General features: G+C 38.9%; 2 protein-coding genes across 2 annotated transcripts in view; one reads left to right on the forward strand and one right to left on the reverse strand.

The window, feature by feature from the left end:
- The window catches only part of chrm5b (cholinergic receptor, muscarinic 5b), a 23,773-nt gene extending 10,071 nt beyond the window's left edge, over nt 1-13,702 (reverse strand). Inside the window, exon 1 of the mRNA XM_026143507.2 lies at nt 12,852-13,702. The gene's annotated coding sequence lies outside the window, so the exon portion shown is untranslated. The remainder of the gene's footprint in view (nt 1-12,851) is intronic.
- aven (apoptosis, caspase activation inhibitor) overlaps nt 1-17,082 on the forward strand; it is a 42,543-nt gene that overhangs the window by 2,353 nt on the left and 23,108 nt on the right. Inside the window, exon 2 of the mRNA XM_026143508.2 lies at nt 105-276. Coding sequence (XP_025999293.1) covers nt 105-276 — 172 coding nt within the window. The remainder of the gene's footprint in view (nt 1-104; nt 277-17,082) is intronic.

Here is a 17,082-nt window from a genome sequence, read left to right on the forward strand (position 1 = left end):
ATTTATTTTATCTAGCTATTCTTAAGATTTCTTGTCTGATTCTGCTTTCTGATTTTCTTGATTGTCATATTGGTCATTGTATACCCTGCAATGTTCTCCTTCAGGACCAAGATGAAGGGGACAGTTATCAGGAGGACGATGATAGCACACAGGTGTTCTCCAGGAGGAAGCTGGAGTCAAACTGGGACCGGTACGAGGAGTCGGAGAGGCCAGAGCCGGATGATGACACGCCTACTCAGAGAGGAACAGACTTTCATGTTTTGCTGGCCTCAGCAGGTAAGATGTGACCACAAGATGTTGGAGGAGGATGTTTGTTTTATCAGCCACACCTGCAAAGCTCATACAGCCCACAACAGGAGGGATGGGTTTTACCTTTGACTTTGTTCTAGAAGCTTAAGTGATTAACAGTCAGTCAGTTTTTTACGTTTTTATTTGATGCTTCACCATCACGCTTCACTTGGCACAAATAAATGTTGACTCAGTTTTTCTAAAGAGTGTTGACCTTTCGTGTGTGTTGTAGACTTAGTGCAAATACTCCACTGAGTCAAGTTGTAGTTTTCCAAAGTTGCCTCCGTTTCCTAATTAGCTAGAAATGTTTGCTGCTGTCCTTAGGGACTTTAATTGCTCTGTATGGACATTGCTGTCAGATAGCTGCATGGAGGATCCTTGTTTGTCTTGTTTGCTAATTTCAGCCTCAGTGGTCAGTGTCGGGGCCCCTGGGCTCTCTACAGTCTCTGATTCTGTTGCTGTTTCTTTCCCCCAAGGATCATAGTTAGGGAAGTTCAGTTTAATAAGAGCAGATCTCAAGTTTTTTCAGATATTTCCCTGATTCTCAGCCCCAGTGTCGAGCTGTCACGTTTAGCTTAATATTCAAGATTGTTTATAGTTGTGGTCAGAAGTTTAAGACTCATCATGGGCATGGATGTCATGACAATTTTGGGATTTTAATGATTTCTTTAAACTGTTCTTGGAATGATTGCACAGCATATAGTTTTAGTGAATTCAGAAGGCATACAGGCTCAAATATATGCATTCACTCATATCTTTCAGTTAGTATTGCATGAAGGTAGTACAATGTCTTCTAACTTGACAAGGCCTGTTAACTTTAGTTATCAGGACTGAGTATAAGTGATAGTTTCTCTTTGCCAGCAAATAAAGGATTTGTTTGACAGCACTTGCTGGACTGACCAATAAGAGCAATAGGAAAGTCCAAAGAACTCATTGAAAATCTAAGAAAGAGGACCATAGATTTACACATTTTGGGAAGATCTCTTGGAGCCTTTTTCTAACCAGTTGTATGTACGTGGCACACGTGTACAAGTGGCAGCACTTCTGCTATAATTTTGTTCGTATTTAACAAAATAAAAATGCAGACATATTAGTTTTTGACTGCTATTGAAAATTGTTCTCTTTACACAAACTCTCTGACTGAACTAATATGCAATCCCTGAACATGTTTGCACTCTCTGCTCATATTGCCTTCATATTAGGGCTGCACGATTTTGCATAAAATGAGAATCACGATTTTTTTTTGCTTAGAATTGAGATCACGATTCTCTCACGATTTTCTTTTCCATTATAAATATTTATTGCACTTATTAACTGCACATCAACTTCGTAACAGTTGAGACTGAACATAAAAACAATAAATAAACATAAAAACAACAAATGTCTCACATTTTGTCGTTGCCGCAAAATGTTGTACCATCTCCACCGTTGCTCGACGCTGCGTGTATAGAGCAGGTAGTACAACAATAGAAAAATAGTTGCGGGATGGCACTGTGTAGCGTTTGTCTAGGGTGTTCATCATTTTCCTAAATCCCTCGTTTTGCACAGTGTTGACGGGAGTCATATCTTTGGTCAGGTGATAAGTAATAGCCTCCGTAATTTCTTTGTGCCTGCGGGAGTTCGACGGGTATAGGGAAGCGCTGTATAAGGTTCCCGTTATTGGTGTTTGGGTGGTTGACCGGGACGGATTTTCTCCTGTCACTTTCTCGTCATCCCTGACGTGCTCTCCGTTGTTTTTTCCCTGCTAATTTTAGCAGCCAGCTTCTGTATCACGTGGTATAAGGCTCCGCCCTTGTCATTTGTTGAGCAGGAAGAGTGAGCGCTTGTTTTCATGCAGATTACGTCCCAGATCAAAATGCGGTACAATCGTCGTCTTCTTTTTTAAAATTTTTTTAAAAATCGTTGTCATTTGGAAATGAGATCGCACATAAGTATGAATTGAGATTGCGATTTTCTAACGATTAATTGTGCAGCCCTACTTCATATTAAATCATTTTTTGCTTTTTAAAGAAATTATTTTAACATTGCACTCAACAACAAACAATTCCTCGCTAACAAAAAAAGTAACTTCAAGGGCCAAATTGCATTATATTTCTTCAGGTCAATATACGGCCGCAAGTAGGGGTGATGTGGGCTGCAAGTGGCCCCGGGGTGCGAGTTTGAGACCCCTGGTCTAGAAGAAGTCTCAGACAGTCACCCTCAAAGGAGAGGAAATTGGTTTAAGAACAAACCAGAAACCACAAACACTCAAGCCTGCCATGAAATGGAAACTGCAGGAACACCACAGTGAAATGATTTGGCTACAAGGACAAAAGGTATTTTTGAAGGATTAAAGGGCAACCTTTTAAAACAAGGGTTGGGAACTCCAGGCCTCAAGTGCAGGTGTCCTGCAGGTTTTAGATGTGTCCTTGATCCAACACAGCTGATTTAAATGGCTAAATGACCTCCTCAACATGTCTTGAAGTTCTCCAGAGACCTGGTAATGAACTAATCATTTGATTCATGTGTGTTGACCCAGGGTGAGATCTAAAACCTGCAGGACACCGGCCCTTGAGGCATGGAGTTCCCCACCCCTGTTTTAAACCTAAGGGCACTGTACCAGCTGTAAGCATGGTGGCGATATCATCATGCTCTGAGGTTGCTTTGCTGCCAGTGGTACTGGTACATTGCACAAAGTGCATGGAATAATGAAGAAAAAGGATTGCCTTGAAATTCTTCAGTCTCATGTCAGATAGCACAGAGTTGGTTGTTTCAGTAGAACAATGATCCCAAACACACATCATAACTGGTTTTGGAAGGAATAACGTGGGCCAACATTAAGCTTCTGGAATGGCCTTCCCAAAACCCTGATCTCAATTGTATTGAAAATCTTTGAGCTGTGCTTAAAAGCCCGGTTCCTGCCAGGAAGACGACCAGTTTAAAGGAACTCTACCATGGACCGAGAGGGTGTTGACCTCTCAGTTCATATACTGTACTTGTAAGCCCTTGTGTATTAGAGAAAATTCAAAATAAATTCAAATGTTTGAACCCAATTTGTTGTTGTTGTCATTAAAGATATATGTTGCACATTGCACCTTGGAAAAAGAACATTTCAAAGATATCATTACAATGCCCGAATTAGCATGACATGCTGAGTATATGCAAACATCTAAAAACAGTCTAGAAATATTTTAGGAACATTTTTTTTTTTCATTTTCCCAGCTCCTGAACATAAATCACAAAATAGTTCATACTTGTTTTGAATTCCTGCTGGCTTTCTGGTAATTAATTAACTGTGACTGGTGTAGATTTGGCAGCATCATGAGCTTGAGGTACAAGCAGGTTACCATAGCTCAGTAATTTTTTTGAGTTTCAGTGAGCAGCTTGTCTTGCCTTGTAAACATCCTGACTATTCCCAGGCTGATGGCATTGAAATCAGTAATCATGACCTGAAACGTCTGCCAACATTCTGGTTTTCATGGCACATCTTCATCTCCTTTTCTTGAGCTTTATTTGCGTTAGGCTTTCTGCGGTGACAAATCCCTCCCTGGTGATTTGGCAGTTTGAAGTTTAAAAAAAAAGTTTTCTTTTTACAGTTACTGTCATGTTTTTTCTGCTTCCGTCAGATATGCCATGGGTACTGATTAACTGAGCTGATTCACCCTCGTCACAGTCTGGACTACTGGTTCAAGAAAGAATTTGGCTTGGGTTGTTCTTTTTTTCTTCAAGTTATGTCCGTCAATTTTAGACGCTGATGAAATTGAAAACGACATGAAACAAGTTGAAGAGGCGTATCTGTAATCGTCTACTTTTCAGTAATGCTGGTTGATCTGTGATGTGTCGTTGGAAACACTACCAGAAATATATACTAATACATATTTCAGGGATTGCCTCTGTTTCAAGCCTGCTACAAAAACTGGATTTCATGTTGTGGATGCAAACCTCTTTCTAGGCGCTCTGAATGTAAGAGACGAAACATGATTACTCCATGCATTTAAAGAATCAATCATACATCCTGCTAACATTTGACACTGTTGTAGTGGTGTTAAATTCTATGGTTAGCTATGACTCAGTGCCTCTTTTCCACTTCAGTGAACTCTTTCACAGCTTTAACCACATCTCTACATGGAGTATGTATTATGTGACCAGTATATATCTAGGTTGTTTTTATATGGCAGTATTCTTCTAAAGAATACTTTGCTGATTTATCCAAGACTGCCTGAAAATCAGCGCAGAGTCTAATACAGAAGAATCAAGGGTGTTATTTTCTTGTTCTTCTTTGTTAGGACTTAGTGATTTAGCGATTTTATGAAACTTCTGCAGATATAAATGGAAATGCAGTATAACTCTGAGTTTCAAAGTCAGTATTTGATATGACCACTTTTATTCTTCAGCACAGCCTGAACTCTCTTAGGCAAGCTTTTTTGTCATTTCTTTAAGTAGTCTTCGGGATTAGTTCTTCAGGCTTCTTGAAGGACATTTAAAGCTCTTCTTTGGATGCTGGCTGCCTCTTGTTCTGTTCTATCAAGATCCCTCGGTGCTTTATTAATGTCGAGGTCTGGGCTCTGGGAGGCCAGTGCATGACTGTTTGTGATCACCGTCATACTGAAAAATGAAGCCACTGTCAATCAGATGCTTTCCAGATGGTATTGCATGGTAGATTAAAATCTGACTGTATTTTCAGTAACATTAGATTGGATCCCCAACATCACTAGGTAAACCATGACACAGTCTCCAAAACATCTGTTTTTTACAGGAAACACTCATTGTTGTAACTCTCTTTTGACCTCCTAATCGACATATTAAACTAAAAATATCAAATTTGGATTCATCACTCCGTCAGACAGGTTGCCACTGATTTTCGGTCTAGTTCTTGTGTCATTTGACATATGTCAGCCTTTCCCCCTGCCTCCCATCCTGAAGAACGGCTTTTTGACAGCCACTTTTCCACCGAGAGAATTTCTTATGAGGCTTCGATGAACAGTAAATGGATGAACATCTTTCAGGTCTGGTGTCAGGTCTTTGCTGGATTTTTTTTCTTCTTTCTAAAGAACATGACTTTTAGATTCTGTTCATCTTCTGTAGACAGGCTTTTAGGCCTGACACTTCTTCTTTTGTCCTCAATAAGGGATAATAAAGGTTATTCTGAATTTGACTTTGCTTAGCTTCCTTCCTCTTACACATTTCTGGCAGGAATGCTAAAGTACAAATCTCCCTGCACTTTGCTTTCCTTCTACTTCCAGTCTCTTGTCAGCTTGACTGAGTACGTTGCATAACACACTGCTGCAGGTGGCAGAGTACTTGACTGGATAAATTACTGTTTTGCTGTGGAAGTCTAAAAAAAGTCATCAAACATTAGATCATTTAAACTTTTGGAGCAGTAGGATGTGATATGGTCATTAAGATGCCATTATTCAAAGTAGGGTCACACCAACACATTGCACTTGGTTTAACTAATGAAAGCTAAGCAGTCATGCAGATGATTACATTTCCCCTTTTTTATGTCATGTAAATGACTTTATTGTCTTACATGGTGCTAAAGCTGCACTTACCAATATTTATAGGCTTAAAATGATCTCTATTATGACAGGTGTAGCTTATAAAAATGAAGTCTTTGGGTAACTGTTGTAGCTTTAGCTGTATGGTCTGTCTCTTTCTTACAGCTACAAATATAGGAGGCCTGTAAATACTGGACTCCCATTTATCAGATGGTAAGAAACATCACTTAAGATAAATCTTAATTTGTTCCTCAGCATGCTGGATTTATAAATTGGCAGCTATTTTGTGAATTCCAGTGTTTTACTTCAGCATTGTGTTGCCACAGTTGGCAACAAAATGAAATGGTGCTGCTTTAACTGGTTTTAACAACATTCTGGGCTGAAGACTAGTTATTGCAATTTCTGGCTTGAAAATTCACAAATTCAATGATGATCAGAAACTCATGTTTGACAAACCTCATCAGTCATCCTCATTTATTTTTGGTTCCAAGCTCTAATTAGCCGAATTCCATCGCACATGTTACTAATCAAGAGCTCGCCGAGTATGGCACATTATTCCAAGTAGCATGTCTTCTGTCAGTTATGTTTTTCAGTTGAGTATCCAGGCATTCACACTGATTGAACTGTGCAGGCTGATGCTTTTGGGGAAAGTCATGAGGCCATTTTTAACTTCGGGTGAGTGTTTTCAGCAGTGAACTGTTTTTGTAGGATTGTGGGGGGTTTTTTCCTCACGCCATTAGAAAGTTGGAGTGTTGCAGCGCCGTGTCGCTCTCTCTCCTTCTCTTGTAGTGTAAATGCCAAAGGTGCTCTTGTGAGTTGTTTGACTCCGATCTCTCGTCTCTGTGTTTTGCCCACATTGCCAGATTAGTCATGGCATACAGCAAGAGGCTGCCGCTCTTTAGAGGATACTTAATTGTACGTGGGCGGCGATGCTTTTAAGAGTAGTTTTTCTGGCCAATTAAGGTAGCCATGAAAACAGGAATTCACTATAAAAACCACCTGTTTCCGCTTTGCTTTTCACAAAATACTTATTGTGGACTTTATTTATTTATCTTGTAAGGGTGTTGAGGTATTTTGTTTGCTTTATTGACAAGATTTGACAGAATGTACAGGTCGGAAGTACTTCTATGTATTTCAAGAGAGAAATGGCCTGCAGCAGTGTTTCTCAACCTTTTGTTATGTACCTTGCAATTCTTACGAGATTCGAAATCCCAGGGCAGACGGGTCGAGAGCAGAGCTTTACCTACAGTGTGATGGAGGCGTTAGACGTGAGCTGATTCTTTTTTTTTAAACAACATTTTAATCAAGTAGATGTTTTGTTTTCTCATCAAGTACATTATACTCTACATGATGAGAGCAAATAATATTGTGATCTCCTCTATAGGAGCTGAGTACATTTGGCAACCCAAAACAAAACAGTTTAAATATATGAGTGGGTGTGGATTGTTTTTCCTGATATTCCTGACATTTATTGGAGAAAACAGCAAGATTTTGTTAAGTTTTTGTTGTTGTAAATGACTGTGGAGGTACAGCAGGTTGTCCAGAGAGTGTGGGGATGCTGGTTCGATCCCTAGTTGTTTCAAGTGCCAAAACATATTTGAGCAAATCAGTTTGAGGCCCTGATCAGAAAAAAGCAAAAGTGGAAAGCTCTCGGAGAAATCTATTAGCACAAACCGAAACAGTCAGTTAATTACGACCAGCACGAATTTCTGAAAGCGGTGCACACGAGTGGGTCACAAACGAGGGGATCAGATGAATAAGTTACTGGTGTGTTTCACTCAAGAAACAGCATGACAGTTCAGAGCAGGGAGAGGCAGAATAAATGAAGGAGAATTAATATGTTTTGATATCAGAGCATCATCTTCCATCATAAATTGATGGAAAGTATGTGAAGCCTTTGTTGCTGCGTCAGCTGTTTACTGGATAAATCTGACAGCTGAGGTGGGGCAGAGGATTTATCCAGATTGGGACTTCTAACAGCTGACCTGCTGTAGACGATCACAAAACACTAATTCACTGAATTAATAAACCTACTAGTACTACTCGCTGTGCATGAGTGCTTGTACTGGTTTTTTTTTTTCTACAGGCTGTGTGAGATTGCAGGTATTTTTCAGAGGTCAGGGGAAGAGTCTGACTCACAGTCACCAACTGACAACAGACAGTTTCTGCAAATTCCAGGCTTCTTGTACAACACAATGTATTATTCAGACATTTTTCAAGCATGTTTCAGATCTGTCTGAGTCATGTTAATAAGGGTACTTTGACAGACATTCCAATATGTTATATAACTGCAAAATATGTAGCAAAATACATGAAATGTGATGTTGCAGAGCGCTTTGTGTGTGTGTACTGTTGAGTGAAGACATGCTGAGGCTTCTTATCTCCATGCAATTGTTATTATGGATACATTTATTTGTAGCAATAATGTGACTAAAACACAAATTGTTCTGCTCACAGAAAAACTTTGCCGTCCATAATATATCCATGTAGAATAGTTTGATGTTTTGGCATTAATAATGGGGCAATTTCCAGTCCTTGATGTACTTTCTGTCAAATCTTGTGTTTATATGATTCATTAAAAAATTCTCCTACCCAGATTTTGTGTGTTCACGCCGTTGACTCTCAGAGTTGTCTCTATACCTTATTCCATAGAGTATAATTTTGACCTTTTTTTTGTTGTTATTGTTTTTTAAATCTGAAAGTTTGTAACTCTTGAAAGAAACTGGCGAGTCCTAAGCTCCAAAAACCAAACTAAACCATCAGGCAGATGGTGGGAACAGTAGGAATTGGAAAATAAAGAGCTTGGTATGTTCTAAGAAAAAGAAGGTTATTTTAGAAATCCACAAAAGATCACAAGATCAAGAAATCACAAGAGATAATAAAGGTTCCAATAAAAAACGCTGATGAATTTTAAAGTATAGTCACATATTCTTTTGGTCAGATTTGGTCAAATCCTGCAAAATAGCACTTGTACAGAAGAACAGTTAACTAAAATATACTGAAATGTATGTGAAGTCAAAATGAAAGACAGAGAGATCCACAAAGAAGCGGTTGTAAAGGCCTCGCAAAATATCGTCAAGGAGGAAATCTGCTTTTTTATGTTCGTGGATTCCAGGCTTTAGGCAGTCATTGCCTGCAAACGATTCTTGAGTATCTGCACTTTAGTTGAATTTGCCGTCTGTGTTGACATAGAAAGCTGAAAATATAACAAGTTGTGCCTCTATGTGATGTATAACTTATCACTGTAAGTCGGGCTGCTGTAAATCACAAAAATAAATCACCACTTTACTGAACCGAAGAAAGGGAGTGTTGTTCGTCAAGCAAAACAGCCGAGAAATGAATGTAGGCGGAAGGAAGGCTGCGTGGAAAAAAATAAATCACTGTCATTAGCTCCTCTTCCTGTCCTGAGTAGTGTAAATAGTTTTGTCAGCACCTTTAACACCACTACTGGGACAAAGAAATGACTCGGAAAAGATAAAATTACCCTTTTAATTTTGGCAGCTACTTTTTCTTGACATCGCTGCCAGATGGAGATATGCAGTGAGCGTCTTCTTAAAATGAGTCAACAGTTGGACAGGTTAGAGGCCAGTTTTATAATTATAATTCTCACTGAGGCACGGCTGTCAGAACCTACAGTGTTACATAATGGAATGTTTCAAAACCATTTGAGGGAAGTTTTCATGTAGTTGCTCTTGAATCTTAATGAGTGGAAGTGTGTTTTTTGTTTTTTTTAATCTAAAACAAGGATTCCTTGATCAACTGAAAAGTTGGTATTATGTAATGTTAAAATAGAAAGTGCACCCTCTTTCAAGGTTTATCCATCATCATCAAATTAATCCGACCCTTACTTGGGTCTAAAATAATTTAAGTCCAACCTTAGTAAGTTTAATATTACGTTTATTGAACAACAACAGGTCTGGGGATATTGGGTTTGGTTGATGTTGACTGGACCATTGGATCTCTTTGATTCTTTTTCTGATGGAGATTTGATGGTTTGCTCAGGACAGTTATCCTGTTGCACAGCCCAATATAGGTCAAGCTTTAGTTGTTGGTCAGATTGGCCAATCACACTGTCTTGCATCCAATCACATTTGGTTAGAGAATACTTTGATAATACAGAAAGGTTCATGGTCCACTCAATGCAAAGCGCCCAGGGTGCAAGACAAGCCCATATCATTATCCCTCCACCACCATGCTTCACAGTTGTTATGAGGAGTTTGTGCTTTGTTTTTTGCCAAATGTTGGATTGTGCACTGTGGCCAGACATCTCCACCTTGGTTTTGTCTGTCCAAAGGACATTGTTCTATAAGTCTTGTGGTTTGTTCAGATGCAGACTATGCTGTGCTTCCATTTTCGTTTGCTTCTGGCTGCACTTCCAGACAAGCTATACTTTTTTTGGTCTTTTTCTAATTGTACTCAGATTGTAGCTCTTGGGTTTTTAGCTGCTGTTTACCCTCTTAATTACTATGGAAGAAGTAAGGTTGCTTGCTTATATATTTTGGCTTAGTTATTGTGTTTTTGTTCATCTGATGTATTTAGCTAATAAGAACAGAATAATAATAATAATTATTATTATTATCATTATTTCCTGATAATGAAATATGGTATCTATATCACATATATGCACCAGTGCGTTTCTTTACATTCAGAGATTCAGAGCTTTCCTTGCTCTTGATATAGTCTCTATTTGTATCACTTCAGGCTGTTTAGATTTCATTTGGACTTTTTATGTGTCCAGATGCATTTGCTGCTGCAGTGATTCATCTCTCAGCATGGATATATGCATGCTGGACAAATTCAAGCACACGCCCAAAATCCAACTGGAAAATTTAGCGCAGCCCTGATAAAGACCTGTAGACATTTGGTGAATTTCCTTTGCCAGTCTGTTTAAACATATATAATTGAGCTGTTGGGAGATACAGTGCCTGACTTTGTGTTTGCAAAAGCTCTATTAAAACCTCTACTTGGTGTGATTATGAAAAATGGAGCCCAACAGGGAAATTATGTAAACAGACTGTTTGATTTGAATTGAAGGTCGAGCTGATTTCTGTTGTTTGTGGCCTGACAAATGGCTATTATGTAGCCCTCCTGCTTGTCCAAACATCCCAAGTGCTTTTAGCATTCATGTGTTTTGAAAGACTCTGATTACACCTTCTATAACATCCAGTGCTTCCAATGCGTCAGGAGACAACAGACCCTTTTCATGACTGCAGATTCCAGAGTGAGGTAACTTTTCAAGGATGAAACCTTGGTGCTTTTGATACTTGAGATATTTTGCGAGCAGTTCATTCTAAAGCTTCTTTTGTGCAGAAAGGTTTTCATCACCTCGGTCATGAATAAGGTGAACAACAGATGCATTTGTTGAATTTTAATCTACTAAGTTGCTTTCAATTCTCAAGAATTCTTTTCTTTTTTTCCTCTTCTTTTTTTTTTTTTTTTTAGCTTTACAGAGTCAGTTTTAGTCCTCACATCGTTGGAGGTTGATTATTCTGTTGCTAGGAGAAATGAACCAATGATGCAGTTCCCTTATTCTGTACATGTGAGTCCATGCGCCTGTATGACTGGGAAATTACTGCCCAGTTATTTACATCCTCACACTGTCATCTATCTGTACACATTAACACAAGGATCAATCCTGCTCCCCCGCAGCCGTAGTTTACCAAGGCTGCTAATGGGCCTCTATCAAAGCTCAATCATAATGAAACAAAAGGAAATCACATTAGAGCTTCTGTGATTCGGCTAACCAGATTGACACACACAAGGATGATTTCCTAACTGAGATTAATAGTCCCAATCATTCCATTAATATGTATGTTCCGGTGTTGTTATAGATACTAGATTTGCCATGTACGCTGGAAGAGACTGGCGTCAAAGCAGAGGAATGAGGCCAATTATGTACTGTCTGGTTAGCACAAATAGGAAACAAAGCATTACAGGTGCTTGGTTTGTTTCCCTGGAACTGCTCATTAAGATGACGCCAGTGGGGTTATGGTGTGAGGTTAAATAAAGCTGCGGGTGGATCATAGACACTTCACTGAGATCATCCCACTGATCAGCCCACCCACTTTCGTCTTTAAATACCTGTGCCTTTGTTTGAGTGCCATTACATTAACTTTTTATTTTCACCAGATTATGAAAGGTTGAAAAAAATTAATTTCAGTTTTACAAAGTCACAGTTGATGGGCTTAGATGGCTTTTTACTAATAGATGTTTGACATAATTGCTTGAAAACTGATTTGATAGTTGACTGAAAAATTGTAGCAAGGCTTTTTTTTTCAGTCTCAATTATTTTCTCCATTACAATTTGCTGTGTTTCATTAAAGAAAACTATAAAAATAAATCAGTTTCCTATAGAGGAAAAATCTCTGGATTGCTCTTTTTATGTAGCTTTTTATTAGAGCTTTGTGTTTTAAAAATCTCAGAAAATATTATTTCTGAGTAGAAGAATTTTTTTTTTCCAACCAAAGAAATAAAAACCGTTTTAGCTTCTCAAATGTGATAATTTGTTGCTTTTTTGGTCTTACATGTTTTTGCCGAGCAAGACAAAACATTTGGTATAACAGCTTCTGTTTGCGTTTCAAGAGCAAAGTAATAATAATTAAGAAAATAACAAGTAAATTAAAGGACATTGAAAGCCACCAAGTCCCAAAGTTTTTATGCCTCCAATAAAACAGCAGATCAAGCGTCAGGATGCTGGCTTATCAAACCCATGACTTTTAATGATACTTTAAACTGAATTACTTTACTTGTATCTTCTGCATTAAGTAAATGCACAACATGCCAGCAAACCCTTTGTGAATTATTTAAGTGTATCTAAGGTCAATTAAACCATGTTTTTATGATGGTTTTAAATCCACACAGTACAAAATGTACTGCACAGCTCTGCAACTGTGAGCCACAGAACATGTTCCACAGTTCCTTAATATAGTAACTGAGGCCGCATTTGCTATTCAGTAATCAAAATTTTATCATGTCAGCATTTCTAATACGTCTTTAGTAAACAGTAAGTAGGGTCAGTTGACAGCTGCTCCTCTGAGCTCTTTAATTTCCTGCCTAATAGCCACTTCAAACAGAATACATACTCACCCTGTATCGCGCCGAGCGAACACAATGCTCCAGCATTAAACGGGCATGTGGCCAAGTGTTTGATAGGTTGTTTTTCTTTGACTTCGTCTTCAGTTTGGCAGAGTTGGCTCTGTAGATCTTCCCTTTGACTGTTTGCCTCACACTTTCTCTTGTTGGCTTTCTCTTCCCCTCTCCTGTTCTCTCTCGTTGACTTTTTTCCTCTGTGCTCTTCTCTCCAACGAGGTGAAAAACACATTTGCCAAATATAGGTAGGTCATCACACTGTCTCGCATCCTCATCAGTTGCTAAGTACAAAGCACTTCGATGCAAACAGACCGGTCAGCATCATCGGTGCAGTAGGCTCTAGCTCCTCAATATTCCAGCTTCGTTCTGAGAAAAGATGGTAAATGCAACAGCTGTTTGGCGTCAACGTCCATGTGACAAAACTGCTGAGGTGCCTCGATGCTGTTCAGACATTTTTCACAGAGAATGACTGAAAAAGAGCTCCTCGTTATCACGAACAATGATCAGCCGAAGGTCTCTTCGAAGAGTCTTCTCTTTCACTGAAGATGAACTCGTGAGCTTGAAAATCTTCTGAAAAATCAAAGGTAATTTCTCAGCTCCTCACACTTTCTGCAAAGTTATAGCAACTCCACTGGCAATGGAATTAAGTAAAGCTTCTTCAGTGCTCAGGGCTGCGTAGACAGACTTTTTCCCTCCCAACAGTCTCCTGCTTGCTGCTTCTGAAAACCCTGCTTGGATGCAGGCTGCGCTGTCATCCTCTCTGACACGCAGATTCAGCCGTGAGCAACTACTAGGAAAAATTCCCGCATAGGTTGAAGCCTCCTGTATCAGAGCACTAGGCAATATGTAAGACAAGGGAGGAGGAGGTGAGGAGGTGGAAGAGGTGGAGTAGTAGGATGAAACATAGGGGGAGGAGCCAGAGGAGGAGCTCACATGTCTCAGTAGCAGTTCAGCATAAGCTGAATGTTTGCCTTTGCAACGGCAGACCTGTATGTCTTCATCACAGAGAAATGGCTCGCTTCTCAATCAGCTACACATGTTCCACTTCACGATGGTGTTTGGTAGTCCTGAAAGCCTTTTGACCATGCGCCTCTTGTAGGATTTTTAAATTGCTTTCTCTGTTTGTTTTGTGGGTTTTTTGGAATGAGCTTCCTTTTGCAGATAAGGTTCTTGCTGTAGTTACAAAGTAAAGAGTGCAAACATTGTTTCCTTCTCAAGGAAATGTTTTTTTGTTTTGTTTTTTGAGATGAAAGTCAACTTGCTTAGAGTCTCACTCTATCCTCTGCGAGCCATGGATTAAATCCGAGTAAAAGTTCAACAAAATCTTTTTTACATTTATTGTGACTAAGAAAATAATTATATGTGGATCTAAATAACATTTCTCTTATTTCATGGTATGCTATGAATCATCTCCTTATCAATCAAAATCAAACATAAATAATGCTGATTCAGTAACAGGAACATTTTAAAATAGACAGGCAGTTATAAAGATTCTAGGGTTTTTTTCAATAACTGCTTAACAAGATTTAGGTCAGTGTTTTTGGCTTAAATTTTGGTTGTGGCTTAAATCTACCTTTTTAGTCTGTTGTTGATAAGGCCATGCAGAAATATCTGTTTGCTGCATTGATTCCCAAGCAGCTCTTCATATTAGTAAGCAGGGCCCACTTAAAAGGGGAGAACTTCTGTGTCTGCTGCTGACATAATGAAACAAACACATTGATGTAAATTGTATCGCATGTTGTCAGCACCAGTCACGCGTGTAATAAGTTGAAGCAACATACTAGTGAACAACAAGGATCTTTGTGGTACTAGATGTTATTTGTGCTGTATCTGATCCCCGCAGCCATGTTCCGCGATCCATTCCGCAAAGACCCCAACAAGCTGGTGCTGTGTGAAGTCCTGAAGTACAACCGTAAACCTACAGAAACCAACCTTCGGCTCACCTGTAAGAAAGTCAGCTATAGCTGGATTTAGAGTTTGCAGGAGGGACAAAGAGTTGCCCCTTATCTTCAGTATCTATGTACACAGGCTCTGAAGTTGCACTCTGACTTTTTAGAGCTAGGAACAATCACAGTGCAACTGTTATAACAGCTTAATGCACCAAATGACACAGATGCAGATCTTCTCATCATAGCTTTTATCACGCAACCGTTTCTGTTGCCAATGTCAACAAATAATACTAGGTCAGATATGACGTATAACCGCTCAGTGTTTTAGTGACGATATCGGCAGTTAAAAAGATACCTCCATGTTTACTTATTGGGAACAGTCCCTTTTATTCTTTTTGCGAGTAATCCAGGCTAAATCCCTAAATTCTTTTCATCCCAGACATAAAAACATTTGTAAGTTATTGCCGGATTTGTTTTCAGCAGCACGAATAGGTCCTAGTCGAGCAAGTGGAAATGATATATTTCAGACCTAATTAAAACGAAAAACAAAATTTTGGCTTGACGAAGAGTTGCAGAAACTTGGTTGGAACCCTGCTGCTTAATTAAACACTAACTGAAAAAGGACATTACGAACTCTAGAGTTAATACAGTAATGTTTATCCAAGTTGTGGAAAAAATGAAGTCACTTGGTGCATAATAAATTCCCGTGCTGGCATAGATGAATCTTTTTCATAATAAAAACAAAGGAATTAGTTTTGAAAATGATTGCTGAATTATGCTTTTATGAAAATGGAGGCCTTTTTTCCTATTATTCATCACCCTGTTGCCCCAGTCAGCCTCCAGACCCACTCACTGAAAGCGCATATGTCCAGCTTTTTCACAAATCGCATCTTGCTTGAGCAGCTGATTCTTCTGTGATTAAACTGTGTGACTAGAATGGGCTGAAGCTTTTTCCCTTTAATGTGTCTATATCATGCATGTTCCTCTGAACCACCGATTCACTGCCTTGCTATTGATTATCCCAGATATTGAAAATGCACGCATATGGATTCCTCAGTTTCTTCATGTAATGAGGCACACATATATGATTGCCTAATATCTGTTGATTGGAGACATTGTAGGCTTCCACCTAGACAATTGGTCACTTTGACACCAGAATTATGTCAAGGTACTGTGGACCAACACTTGACAATGGTTATTTTAGGCTTGACTAATAGAAGCCTAATTAATCAGCCATAACTGATGAATTGTGCTTCTTACAGTATTTGAAGATTATCATATACATTTGTGGAAAAAAGTGAAAAAGAAAATTTAAAAAGGGAGCAAAAGCAGGTTTTTAAAAGTATATTGTGTGTTCCCTTTAGTTTGTTTAATGTTTACTTTGTACTTGAGATGAGCTCCCTCAAGATGAAATGACTTGTGTAACCTGTATAGGGCTTATGTAGCACCTCTCAACTCGCCTAACTGTCTTTCTGTTGCACCTGTTCACACAGTACTTCATGCATCAGCGGCACTGAAACTCCCACAAGGTTCTTGGTTGTCATTTGGAGCAACTTTGGGCTCATTCTCATGCCACAGGATAAAAGCCGATGCAACGATTAGATAACAGTTCATTCTTTCAGTGCTTGTGGTGTATTTTATATTTGTGCCCAGTCACGGTGTGCCAGTGATTTATACTGAGACTAAGTTAATTGTGCTTGAGGTAAACGAATCAAGAAAAAAAGTCCACCTTGCTGGAAGCCTTTGCAGATAACTTAAACTGAACTCCAGAATATTGTTATCCTTTGCTGCTAATGTTTACTCTGTATATTACAAAGCCCAAGAACCCAATCCAGCTGACTGAACAACCATGGACGTTTAATTGCTGATCTGACTATGTAGGACCTTTGCAGCTTTTGTGGGAAATGCTTAAAGATCAAGGCTGTATTGCATGTATGAAGCTTTCTCATGTCCTTGTAGAGAAAACTTCTCTACTTTCTCGGTAAGTTAATGTATTGACAACCGTGTTACCTGTGGACAGCATCTGAAGCTGTCAAAATATTGATTTATAGGTTGACTATAGATTTTTGCCCTCACATGACATATAAGAGTGGCAGAATAACATTGTAAAATAACCTTTAACTCCCCCAAATCAAGCTAGTTATTTTAAAGCCAGTGTGGTTTCAAAAAGTAAAAAGCAAATTAGTCATTTAATGGTGCGATTCTGTTTCAATTAAAGATAATTGCTTGATGTGCTTCACACCTCCCACACACGAGCGGCGGTGATAATATTTGGCATATAAAGCTTTCCATTAGATGCATAGCTTCCAAACATGTCTGGTTGTTTGGAAGCTATGCAT

The sequence above is a fragment of the Astatotilapia calliptera genome, chromosome 15, assembly GCF_964374335.1.
Source record: "Astatotilapia calliptera chromosome 15, fAstCal68.1, whole genome shotgun sequence".
Classification (NCBI taxonomy): domain Eukaryota; kingdom Metazoa; phylum Chordata; class Actinopteri; order Cichliformes; family Cichlidae; genus Astatotilapia; species Astatotilapia calliptera.